General features: G+C 47.6%; 1 protein-coding gene across 1 annotated transcript in view; it reads left to right on the forward strand.

Annotated features, from left to right (window-relative positions):
* The window catches only part of ERBB3 (erb-b2 receptor tyrosine kinase 3), a 132,864-nt gene that overhangs the window by 52,424 nt on the left and 67,891 nt on the right, over positions 1-12,549 (forward strand). Inside the window, exons 2-3 of the mRNA XM_048490667.1 lie at positions 769-920; positions 5,487-5,670. Of these exons, the coding sequence (XP_048346624.1) occupies positions 769-920; positions 5,487-5,670 (336 nt within the window). The remainder of the gene's footprint in view (positions 1-768; positions 921-5,486; positions 5,671-12,549) is intronic.

The following is a 12,549-nucleotide window of genomic DNA, read 5'->3' on the forward strand; positions in this document are numbered from 1 at the left end:
TTTTTGGAAGGCTGTTGCACTGCCTTCTGGGGTGCTCCCCTTTTCCCGCCAGGGAGCACCCCAGAAGGCTGTGCGTATTATCCAAGCAAGATTTGCCGCTAGGAGCCGCGATTGCCTTTGGGGCGCTTCCCCTGCCCCTGCCCTGTCACAGGGTGGAAAACAGGGGAGCGCCCCAGAAGGCAGTGCGGCAGCCTCCTGCGCATGCGGCCGCAGGAGCGCACTGCCTTTTGGGGCGCTCCCCTGTGACAGGGCGGGAAACCGGGGAGTGCCCCAAAAGGCAGTGCGCTCCTGCGGCCGCATGCGCACGCGCCCGGATCCCGGTTTAAAAAGGTGAAAATCTGGTCACCTTATACAAAGGGAAGTTTGGGCTTTTCAGCCAGCAGCGTGGGAAAACTGTTTGAGCTGAATTGGCTGAGTGTATGAATTCCTGTCATAGTTGCTACCCTTCTGAGGAATTGTAGAGGACTATTTCTCCCCTTTGATAGCAGTGCCTGGCTAATTTAAAACAGCAGATCAATATGGAGCACAAGTCCAACGCTTATGAATCAAAGAAACAACAAGCAAATAATAAAAAAGGATTTAATGAGTTGGTCCATGGCATGACATATAAATGATCTCACTTGAGAGATTGACTTACTAATTTTTTTTACCCTTCCCTCCCCAGCTCCCCCCGACAAAGTCCACGAGGCAGACTTTTTCTGTTGAGACCTGGCCACTGACATGCCTTTCTAAAATATTCATGGGCCTCTTTTCTGTCTCTTGTTCCAGTCTGTGCAGGTACTCTCAATGGGCTCAGTGTGACCGGTGATGACCAGCAACGCTACCAGACGCTGCATAAAATGTACAACAACTGTGAAATTGTCATGGGCAATCTTGAGATTGTGCTTATTGAACAAAATCAGGACCTCTCGTTCTTACAGGTAACAAGGCAAAGGAAAGGGATGAATTGTTTTGTATAGGGTGGGGGCGGGAAAGAAACTGGAGCAAGGTTATGATGGTCCATCAGATGCAGTTGGGGTGGATTGAGCCATAGGGCATCCTGGGAAGTTTCCCTGGGCTGGGAAGACCCAACCATCCCACACAACAGAGGGGAAAATAAGAAGATAAGCGTGCATGCTGTGGCCCCCTTAGGGTGGCTGCCACTTTCACTATACTCTGTCTCTCAAGAAGATGCTAGTAGATTGTATAGTCCTCTGCCGTGGAACTCAACATGCTGGACCTTCTTTGTTGTAGAATGCTCTGCCTGGGTCCAAGTGCCTACCTAGTCCTGCGGCCCCCATCCATTTGAAAGTTTGATGATAGTCATTCAATGAACTATAACTGCTCTTATATCAAAGTACCATGTTCAATAATGCACAAATAGTGATTTTGGCAAAGGCAGCATGTCAAAATGAATTATAATCCTCATATTTGTTCAGGACTATATTCTAATGTGGAAGCATGCAGTGCTGCACCTCAACTGACCACACTGATAGCTACTGCCATGTATGCCTGCCCGCTTTGTGATTTTGGGGTCCTAGCTTCAATATTTGCCCTGAACCCCAGAATAGCTGAGACTCTCTGCCTGATTTTTGGAGCAAAAAGAAGAAAGGAGCAGGGTGCTCAGCATAGAGAAGGGAATGGAAATTGATGCTGGACAAAATAGATAATGGTATACCTAGTGCCTACCAATCTGTCTTCCTGCAAACTTGAGTTTACAAATTTGCAAAGTATAGTTTTGTGAATGTGCGCTCCTTGCATGGAACAGTGTCCTCCATGCCTTCCTTTTACGAAGCTAAACATAATTTTGCAAACTGGTTCTATCCTTAAACTGTGCTCTGAAGCATAGATGGAGCTACCGTGGCAGGGGGGACAAATGCTCTGGGTGCAGGTGTGGGGGGTGGAGAATCGCTCCCCCCACTCTTCCCCTCAGGTCACCCCCACGGCCTGGAGCAGCGCCTGTGGCCTGGATCCAGTGGTGTACCTAGGCAAACTGGAGCCCTGGGCAAAACCTGAATTTGATGCCCCATCATGGATGGAGCAGCCCAGCCGCGGCAATCACCCTTCCCAGACGGCCCCAGTAGCCCAAGTTCACCGGAGGTGGAGCTCCCCTGTCCTCCTGCTCTGCCTCTGGTGGCTTGTGGGCAGGGCTTATCCAGAGGGGACAGGGCTTATCCAGAGTGGGCGGGGATTGCTAATCAGGCGCCCCCACATGACTAAAAATTTCTGCGCCTTGGGCAACTGCCCACTTTGCCCAATGGGCAGTACGTCACTTCCTGGAGCAGGCTGCTCTTTTAACTTTTAAAGGTAAGTGGGGCGTGTTGGGGGGGTAGGGGCACGGGGGGTGGGGTGCAGGCACCATTTTGCCCCAGACACCAGTCCCCTCCATGGCACTGCTCTGAAGTCAGTTTGCAAATCATAGTACTGGTGCTCGTGGATCTTTTAGTCCAACCTGACTGAACTCAATGCGCCTTATTACCTACTACGCTTGTGTAGGCTTGTAGCTACGACTTTCATCACTTAGTTTGAGTGGAGGATCTGAGTTACTTGGCTGCAATATTGGTGGTAGCAATACAAAATGCACCCAGTATTCCAAGGTGGCAAAGGGTAGGGCAGAGAATCCCAGCTCCCTCAGTGAGTGGGTATTGGAGGCCGTAAGCGGACAACATTGCCAGGATTTAAGGTGCTCTCTGATCCCTTGAATCTTGCTATATTTCACCAGAGCACTGAACTGTGTTGGAAACTTCATCTCCCCTCTTATTTCACCTGCTTCCAGGTTTCCTGCCAGACAGGGCTATGCCTCAACTTGCCTTCTGTGGAAGCAGGCAGGTAGACTGTACCTATGGCACCTAGCCTCTGCCCTGTCAAACAGCCAAGGTTCAGAAATGTGCATTGTCAGCTTCCTGTATGTGAAGGTGGGGAGCAGACACTCCATGCCAAGTCTGCAGTTTACAGAATGATGCTTCCATTGGCATGTTGGAATCCGAGGAGGGAGTTTGCCCTGTGGGAAGGAGTAGAGCCTATTAACTTCCCCTTGTATGTTGTCAAGCGCTGGTGAGCTGAGGGTAGCTTCCTTAAATTCACAGCTGAAGGCAGTGGAGGCTACCACTGTTCCCCTCTCTCAAAAGAGAAGGGAACAGCAGCGCCAAATTGCCATGTGATGCATTAGCCTCGATCAAACCTGCCCACGGCACATGGGAGCCATGCCATCATGAGTAAGAAGGGTTCTTTGTGATGGGATTCGTGCCAATGGGGCCAACTCATCAGACCCAGAATTGACTCTTTTTTTGGCTTCCGTTATACAAATGCCTCATTGAATGACCTCTGAAGTCATGCTGGCCCTTTCCCCTGCCCACTCACACTCCCTCTAGAATAATTTCTGTTCAGTTTGAGAGTGTGTAACATTTACCCTCTGTGGGCAGTAGCCATGTGGAGTTTTTCCACAACCCTCAAACAGTTGAAATAGTAGTGAAACTCTGGGAGATTTACATGCTTTCTCATTCAAGAGGGGTAGTTGTAAGGCTGACCACACTCAAACAAAGTCAATTTATCAGAAGAACAAACTTTAATGATTTTTGTCGCCCTAGCTACAGGGTGCTGGAACTGAGGATTCTTGTCCTCAGTTCCAGTATTTATTTCTAGGTCTAAGACGACCAATAGCCAATCAGCTCTCTCGTGTCCCCCTGGCCCTCTTGTCTCATTGGTGCCTTCAGAGTGGCGTGGTTCCTATTAGCTGCAGCCCCTGCTCTAGTTCCCGCTCCTCCAGCCGAAATGGCGGGAGCTGAAGGCTGCTGGGAGTTGTAGTCCTGACATCAGTGGAAGTGTCTTGTGGGCTAAACTCTTGTCCCTGGAGAACTTACATGATTCAAATACTGATACATAATTAACCCATAAACCCCACGGTGACTGCAGGGTGTTGCCTCTAGTCAGGTAGTAAAAAAAAGAAGGATTAAATAAACGTCATCTGGTGTATTAGCTGCGTCAGTCTGTTGAAGCAAAAACAAGAGGGGATTCCTGTAGCACCTTAAAACAACACATTTGTATACTCTGTTTCACATAAACATGTTAGTTCGGTCAGCTGAGGTACAGCAGTTGAGAAAATGGTGTGCTTTGCATCAGAGTATAGTCCCGAACGAATATTTATGCACTGCCTTGGTCAAAACCATTATTTTGTGCTTTGTTGAACATGGTAGTTTGATATAAGACTATTTATGCCAAAATGTGTTTTTAATTTCAAACTTTCAAATGGATAGGGGGTGGGGGGGAAGCAGGCTAGGTAGACACTAGAACCCAGGTAGAATATTCCACAACAAAGAAGACATGCTTTGTTCTGTGGTGGAGGAATATACAATCTACTAACATCTTGATGCAAAACTGAGTTTTATAGTAGCATCAGTGGTGGGATCCAAAAATTTTAGTAACAGGTTCCCATGGTGGTGGGATTCAAACTGTGGTGTAGCGCCAATGGGGCAGGGCGGGGCACGACGGGCGTGTCCAGGCATTCCGGGGGTGGGGCATTCCTGGGCGGGGCGGTGGCAAGGACGCAGCCACTGCGCCGGTCCTTGGGTGGGAAACGAACGCACGCAGGCGCAGGCACGCCGGTGCACCTCCTGCTAGACTGTTTCAAGTTCTGCGCGCTACTGCTGAGGAGCGGAGAAGGGGCGTAATTAAGGCAAAAATCACGTGGCAAAATCACCAATTAGTAACCCCCTCTTGGCACACACAAATAATTAGTAACCTACTCTCGGGAAGCTGTGAGAACCTGCTGGATCCCACCACTTAGTAGCATGAACTTTTGAGGGCTGAGAACAGAAAAATGGCTGCTCTCCTCTAGGATTCAGTTCCTTATTGGTGTTTGTCATAATCATTTCTCCCACAACCCCTTAACTGAAGTAGTCTCAGTATATCTGCAATATTTGTGTGGTAGTGACAGGCAGGAAGCAAAGTGCTCTACAAGGAGCGGTATCAGGGATGCAGTTCTGGGGAATTCTAGTAACAGGATCTGCAACTAAATGAGGAAGAGGCTAGGCAGAAAACTAGTCATTACACGAAAGGAGCTCTGGTTCACTTCTTGCACTAAGTCCCGTACAGAGGTGTAGGGGGAGAAAATGGCACCCAGGGTAAAATCTGCTCCGGGCGCCCCCCAAGCCCCCCCCCCCCGCGCCCCACTTACCTGGCTGGGCTGCTGTCGGGCACCCCTCGACCCTGCCAGGTTGCTCTTTCAGCCGGCGGAGGCTCCATCAGCTGAAGGGCAGTCTGGTAGGCCAGGTTCGAGGGCGTGTGTGTGTGTGGGGGGGGCGATTCTCGGCCCCCACATGACCAGCTGGTGTGCTCCCGTGGACATGTGACCCCCACATGTCCCCGTGAACGTTCTGCCTCTGGTCCCACAGTTCTGTGACCTATAGTCTGTTTTGAACTGTGAGATTAACCATTAACCAAATGACTTGCTATGCAACTTGGTAATGAATGGGTGGATGTGACGGCGTCTCCAACTTTCCTCTTCCCAGACTATCCGAGAAGTGACTGGCTATGTTTTGATTGCCATGAATGTCTTCACCTACCTGCCGCTGCAAAATCTACGCATGGTGCGAGGGACCCAGTTTTATGAAGACAAGTATGCTCTCTTCGTCCTCCTCAACTATGCAAACGCCACGCATGCCCTGCGCCAAGTGGGCTTCAATCAGCTCACAGGTGAGTGGATGGCACAAGGAGCGCAGGTCTTCCCGTGTTGCCAGTGTCTTACAGAGCCAGTGCTTAATGCTTCCTTCTTCCTTGTGTAAAACAGCCTCAGTACAGCTCAGCAAGTCTCTTAGAGCACTCCATGACTCAAATTAACATGGCTCCTGAATCAGAAATGGCAGCTATATTAAGGGCACTATGTTAATTTGAGAGCCAGTGTGGTGGATTGGTTAAGAGCAGGTGGACTCTAATCTGGAGAACTGGATTTGATTCCCCACTATGGATTCTTATCTGCTGAAGTGGATTTGTTTCTCCGTTCCTATACATGTAGGCTGCTGAGGTGACCTTGGGCTAGTCACGATTCTGCCTGAACTCTCTCAGCCCCACCTACCTCACAAGGTGTCTGTTGTGGGGAGGGGAAGGGAAGGAGTTTGTAAGCTGCTTTGAGACTCCTTACAATAGAGAAGAGGAGCCACGTGGCGTAGTGGTTAAGTTCTTGCACTGCCACTCACATGGCGAGGAGTTCAAGCCCCCTGTGGATCAGATATCCTGGCAGCTGGCTCATGGTCAACTCAGCCATCCATCCATTCCTTGGTCGGTAGATGAGTACCTATGTAACCTCAGCTTGTGGGTTCTGTGGGGCAGAACTTGGAATGAGTTTGCAACAACAAATTTTTAAAAACAAAATGGTTTACTTTCTTAACATATAAAATATAACATCAACATTTAACATCACACTTCAAGGTCCTGTTCAGGTTGCATTTTCAAGTCCTTAATTTACAGTCTACTGATACTGCCAAGTCCAATTCTTCTTTGCAAGTGGGTTGGCTCCTGAAGACTCCAAGGGCTTGATGAACAGGATTCAACATGATGAAGGTTTCCAAGAGAACTCTCACCCATTACAACCACAAAAAGAATCCCTGAAACAATAAACTCCAACATTTACAACATAGCAAAAACAAACAACTACCTTCCCAGTAGTTCCCAACAACATTGCAGTTACCTTAACAAGGTGTTAAGGTCTTATAGAAATCAAGGTCCGAGTCTGGTAGCCTTGTCTCCTCCAAACTACATGAGGTCTGCTGCAGCCTCTTGCTGCTTTGAGTCTCCACCCCTTACTGGGTCAACCCATTCTGAGCATGGGGGTTACACTAGCACACAGCTAGGGGGTAAAGAATAGCAGAGGAAAGCAATGGCTTGCCTATGAAATCACTTCTTGGTGGTACCCCAGGGTTGGACACGACTGAAGGGGAAACTTTACCTTTTACTTTACAATAGAGAAGACCGGGATATGAATTCAAACTCCTCTTCTTTAAGTCAGGCTGCTAGAATTTGTCTTGAACACCTGGATGTGTTTTTCTTACTGCAAACCCTCAGGTTCTGGGCTGTGCCACAGCTCCCACTCCTTTCTCCTTCTGCTGACCTGGCCATGCCACCCAAACCCAGTCGTCATTTCCTGCCTTCTTCCAGATTCAACGCTGGCCACTTTCCTCTAGGATTCAGCCCTAGCAGCTGTTTTCAGTGCTGAGGTTCAGCTTTGGGGCATACAAACAATTGAGCATGTGCAAAAATGCCTTATTTCACTCCCGACTAATCCTAGCTAGCAGCCACACACCTGAGATTTGGGGGGGGGGGAAGTCATTTCAGAAGGGAGAGTGTCAGTTTCAGGCAGGGTTTTCCTTTTTTCAAAAGCGTGGTTGTGTTTGTTGTTGGGTATCTATGCACTGGGAGGTCCCTGTTGGCTGTGCCTTGCCAGCACGTGCTTACTACTTTTGCATGCAGTGAAAAAAAACCCTGCTTGTTAGCATCTATACTGTTGGTTGGATTCAGAATAAACTTTCTGTAGGTGGAATGGAACTTTCCTTCGTCCCCCTTTCTACTGCAGCTTTCTAATCTCCACGAAATGGTGCTCCTGGGACACAGGGTCCTGGACCTACAGGAAGAATTTGAAGGGGGGAGGGGTCTGCAACAGGTAGGAAGTATCAGTGGAACCTGCTGATATAGACTCAATCCAGCCCTGTATTTATTTCTGAGTCCGGGACCTGCATTGATCTAGGTAGCCCAGGCGAGCCAGCTCTTGTAAGATCTTAGAAGCTAATCAATGTTGGCCCTGGTGAGATATTGGGACAGGAGGCCACCAAGAAGGTCCACGGTTAATAAGCAGAGGCAAACAATGGCAAACCACCTCTGTTTGTCTCATGCCTTGAAAACTCTACTGGGTCTCCACAAGCCAGCTGTGACTTATAAGCCGCCACCACTTCCTGGACTGTTTGAAGGGATGCAAGAGAAGATGCCTTTGATTATTTCCCAGATGCCTTTAGCTCATTGCATGGAAACTGCTACTCCGCCCTACTGGTCAGGGTTCAGAGGTAGGGCATCTTTCCACACTGCCAGTTCAGTAATGGTTCAGATTGTCCCTCTTATTTTAAGTTCCTAAAAGTTTCTGGGAGTGGAAGACAGGGCTTTCCTGGGTCATGACTTGTTTGGTCTACAGACAATTTATGGGGCTGGACAGTTGATCCTTGAGGACTATTATTTTGTTTCATCTCCTGAAGGGAAGACTGGGCTACATGTTGGCTGGGAGTTGGTGAATGTGAGTCACTGGTTACTGGTTGGAAGCATGATTGCTCTTTGGATAATACAGTGACTTCAGTTTATAGGACAGGTGACCTTGTAATTTTGTTCAAAAGCATGCCCAGCAATTTGATCTGAACTAGCTGATCAACTTCCCTTTAAAAACAAACAAAAATATGCCTTTACCTAATTTATATTTGTCTAATTTTCACTTCCCTGTACAGGGTTTGTTTTGTGTGTAGTTCTCTTCCCTAGATTAAATAACCCAGTAAATATAAAGGTTGCTCATCATGAAAGTACTGGATTATAGACCATAATAAAGCCACAATTATGAGGAAGAGCCCTCAGAAGTATCATGTGTGATTCTGCGAACGGTGATGGCTAAGTGAAGAAGAGAAGAGTTTGGATTTATACCTGCTTTTCTCTCCTGTAAGGAGACTCGAGGTGGCATACAAACTCTTTTCCCTTCCCCTCCCCACAACAGATACCTTGTGAAGTTGGGGAGGTTGAGAGAGTTCTGACTAGCCCAGGGTCACCTACCGTGTTTCCCCGAAAATAAGACAGTGTCTTATATTAATTTTTGCTCCCAAAGATGCGCTAATTTTCAGGGGATGTCTTATTTTTCTGTGTTCTGTTCGTCAGACATGCTTCCAAACAAAAACTTTGCTGGGGTGCTGTGTGGTTTCCGGGCTGTATGGCCGTGTTCTAGCAGCATTCTCTCCTGACGTTTCGCCTGCATCTGTGGCTGGCATCTCAGATCCTCTGAAGATGCCAGCCATAGATGCAGGCGAAACGTCAGGAGAGAATGCTGCTAGAACACGGCCATACAGCCCGGAAACCACACAGCACCCCAGTGATTCTGGCCGTGAAAGCCTTCGACAATACAAAAACTTTGCTACGTCTTACTTTTGGGGGATGCCTTATATTTCACACTTTAGCAAAACCTCTGCTACATCTTATTTTCCAGGGATGTCTTATATTCGGGGAAACAGGGTAGCAGGATTCATGTGGAAACAAATCCAGTTCACCAGACAAGCGTCTGCCACTCATGTGGAGGAGTGGGGATGGAATCTAGCTCAGTTTAGTATATAATGTTGAACCAAGGGGATGTAAGTTCAAATCCCAGCTAAGCAATGAAGCTCACGGGTTGACCTTGGGCTAGTCATAACTCAGTCTAACCTGCCTCACAGGATTACTGCAAGGATAAAATGAGGTGACCCCTGAGACCTTTGGGAAGATTAACACAAATGAGGTAAACAAAAGCCTACAGCCCCCTGTAGACAAAACAGTGGAACCTCGGTTTTCATTGCCTTCAGTTTTCACTGGTTTCGGTTTTCATCGATTTTTTCAGTGAGAAATTTGTCTCGGTTTTCATCGCTTTGCCTCAGTTTTCATCGATTTGCAGTAAGGTGCAGGGGTTTGTGGAGAAAAATCACCCGGACAAAGCTGTTGCGAGCCGTCTCTGCAACTTGTATAATGACAATGTCTTGCCCCATTTCAGACCAATCTTAAAGAGGCGTCAGAAAACAGACCACTTTGGACAGCTTTCTGGTGTGACATTGGTCCACTGGCTGTGAAGCTGGTCCTAGTGTTATTGTTTGTTACTGTTTTCAGAATTAAGCACTATGTTTATTCACCCAAAAATGTGTTTTTGGTATGTTTTTTGGAGTGCCTAGAACGGATTAATTGGATTTACATTGATTCCTATGGAAAAATTTGCTTTGGTTTTCATCTGTTTCAGTTTTCATCGATTCTTTTTGGATGGATTACCAACAAAAACCAAGGTTCCACTGTATTCTGGAGTTTCATACATGGCAGCTACTTCAGGAATGTGGTTCTTATGCTCATGTGACACATGAGTTGGGAAACACACGGATTTTCTGTGTGGTTAGAAGTTCCGTTCATGCAGATCAGAACCCTGGGTATGAATGGAAGCTCCACCTGTGTGGAGAATGCATACGTTGACCAGTTCACCCCATGGGGTGGTCAGACAAATTGGGTGAATGGCCGATAATCATGTGCTCCCAGGACACACAGCTGGTGGGCTCCACTTTCATGGGAATGGCACAGTAGCACAACATCTGCAGGAGATTCAGACTAATGAAAAAAAGTTTTGCATATGATCTGGTAGGGTCCCTTCATTCCTGATTCCTGAGCTTTTTTCACGCTTCAAGATCTTAAAGCAAGATTGTGGAACAGTATTTTCCCTGTATTATCGAAGGCTTTCACAGCCAGAACCCCTGGGGTGCTGTGTGGTTTCCGGGCTGTATGGCCGTGTTCTAGCAGCATTCTCTCCTGATGTTTTGCTGAATCTGTGCAGCCACAGATGCAGGTGAAACATCAGGAGAGAATGCTGCTAGAACACGGCCATACAGCCCGGAAACCACACAGCACCCCAGTATTTTCCCTATTATCCTTATACTAGCTATCCTGTACTAAGGTGATATCCACACTATAAGCTTGCACCAGCTGACATTCCATCAGTTGTTTCCTCCCTAGAGTCACAATTCTGCAAGGGAAATATGGATGCTTATTAAGAAAGAACTCAGCACTCCCACCTACAGTTCCCTAACTCCATTGTGAGAAGCCGTATCGATTACATAACATTAATTTGCCATGTAGATGTGCCCTTATTTATGACTTTTTAAATGTCTGTCTTGGCATCCATAGCTATTTCTAGACCTTCCAGCAAAATTATATTCTGTAGGGCGAGGAGACAGGAGGCTTAATGTAAGTGCCTGGAATAGAATGGCAGACATGGTGGATTTTGCAGCGCCTATAGTTAAAAGAACATATTAAAAGTACTAGTGATCTCTTTCAGTTGTAGTGTAAAGATCTATGGGTTTGATATGTTGTGCACAGAATCCTGCTCTCTAAAGTTTGCTCTTTTATCCTTCAATAACAAAATCCTGCTATTAAATACAGACCAAACCAGATTTCACATTGTTAATCTCCATACTTAACAATTTGAGTTTACTGGAACTGCAAAATACAATTAGCCCTTTGGGCAGAATGTCTAGGAGCCCGCCTGGCTGTGATCTCTTGAAACTTGGAATTTGTCTTCTAACAAAAACCTTGTAGCTCCTTCACAATTCTGAGACTTGCATCTTTTTTTTAAAAAAAAAAGTTTCTATCCCTCGGGATTTGAAATTTAAATCTGTGGGCTGTTACAACCAGAAAAAGGCTTGGCAGCGGCTCCTGACATTGAGTGTGAGGTACCTTCACTTGTTAGCTCAGCTCAAATTCCTTATCCTTGATCATCATTGTTTAAAATCTCGAACAACAGAAAATGAAACAGGTACAAAACATGTGCATTAGGCATCAAAATGCTGTTTATTGAACTTTAGATTTAGTGATATCCTACACAGAGCATGTGTCGAGCCGCAGCGCACCATATCAAACTGGAATCTGCTGAGTTGCTCTTTAGCCATATTGTCTACTCTATGACTGTCTAGTTTCAATCCCAGCCCCTTTTGAGTCTTGAATAAATTTCTCTCTGCCTTGCTAGAGATTCCTCAAGTGGTGATGTCAGTGTGGCTGCCTCTATGTAAAACAGACGACTCTTGCTCAGCTGCATCTCCACCATCTATTACATTTGCATTATCTTGCTGATGTGGGAATTCTTAGTAGGTCAGAGACAGTGGTGAAGCTCCCAGGGGGAAGGCGGGTGCGTCACACACCAGGAGCTCGGATTTGGGTCACGTGGGGGGCGCAAAATCCCCCGGGCCCTCCTCCTTCCCCCCATGCCCCCCCGTGGCGCCCCCCCCCTCCACACACTTACTTTAGGAAACCGAGCAGGCTGGAGAACAGGCCTACCTGTTCTGGTGGGAACTACATTTCCCAGGAGACCCTGGGAAATGTAGTTCCCACATAGGCAGGCCTGTTCTGCAGCCTGCTCGGTTTCCTAAAGTAAGTGTGGGAGGGGTGCCACGGGGGGCAGGCGGGCAGGCGTGATTCCCCCCCACAGTGCCCCCCCCTGCGGCGCCCCCCCACACTTACTTCAGGAAACCGAGCAGGCTGGAGAACAGGCCTGCCTGTGTGGGAACTACATTTCCCAGACTACCCTGGGAAATGTAGTTCCCACCAGAACAGGCCTCCAGCCTGCTCGGTTTCCTAAAGTAAGGGCTGGGGCAGAGTGCGCGACTGTGGGCCCGCCTTCTGGCCCCAGCTTACATGCCTCTGGTCAGAGAAGAGACAATCCAATATTCCTGGTGAATGAGTCTGGCTGGCTGAGCTCTGTATCTTCTGCAAATGTACAGTGAAAGGGCAGAACATGGAACAAGGCACAAAGTGTAGCATCCTGAGTTACTGTAGCTG

This window comes from Sphaerodactylus townsendi, linkage group LG03, assembly GCF_021028975.2.
Source record: "Sphaerodactylus townsendi isolate TG3544 linkage group LG03, MPM_Stown_v2.3, whole genome shotgun sequence".
NCBI classification, from domain to species: domain Eukaryota; kingdom Metazoa; phylum Chordata; class Lepidosauria; order Squamata; family Sphaerodactylidae; genus Sphaerodactylus; species Sphaerodactylus townsendi.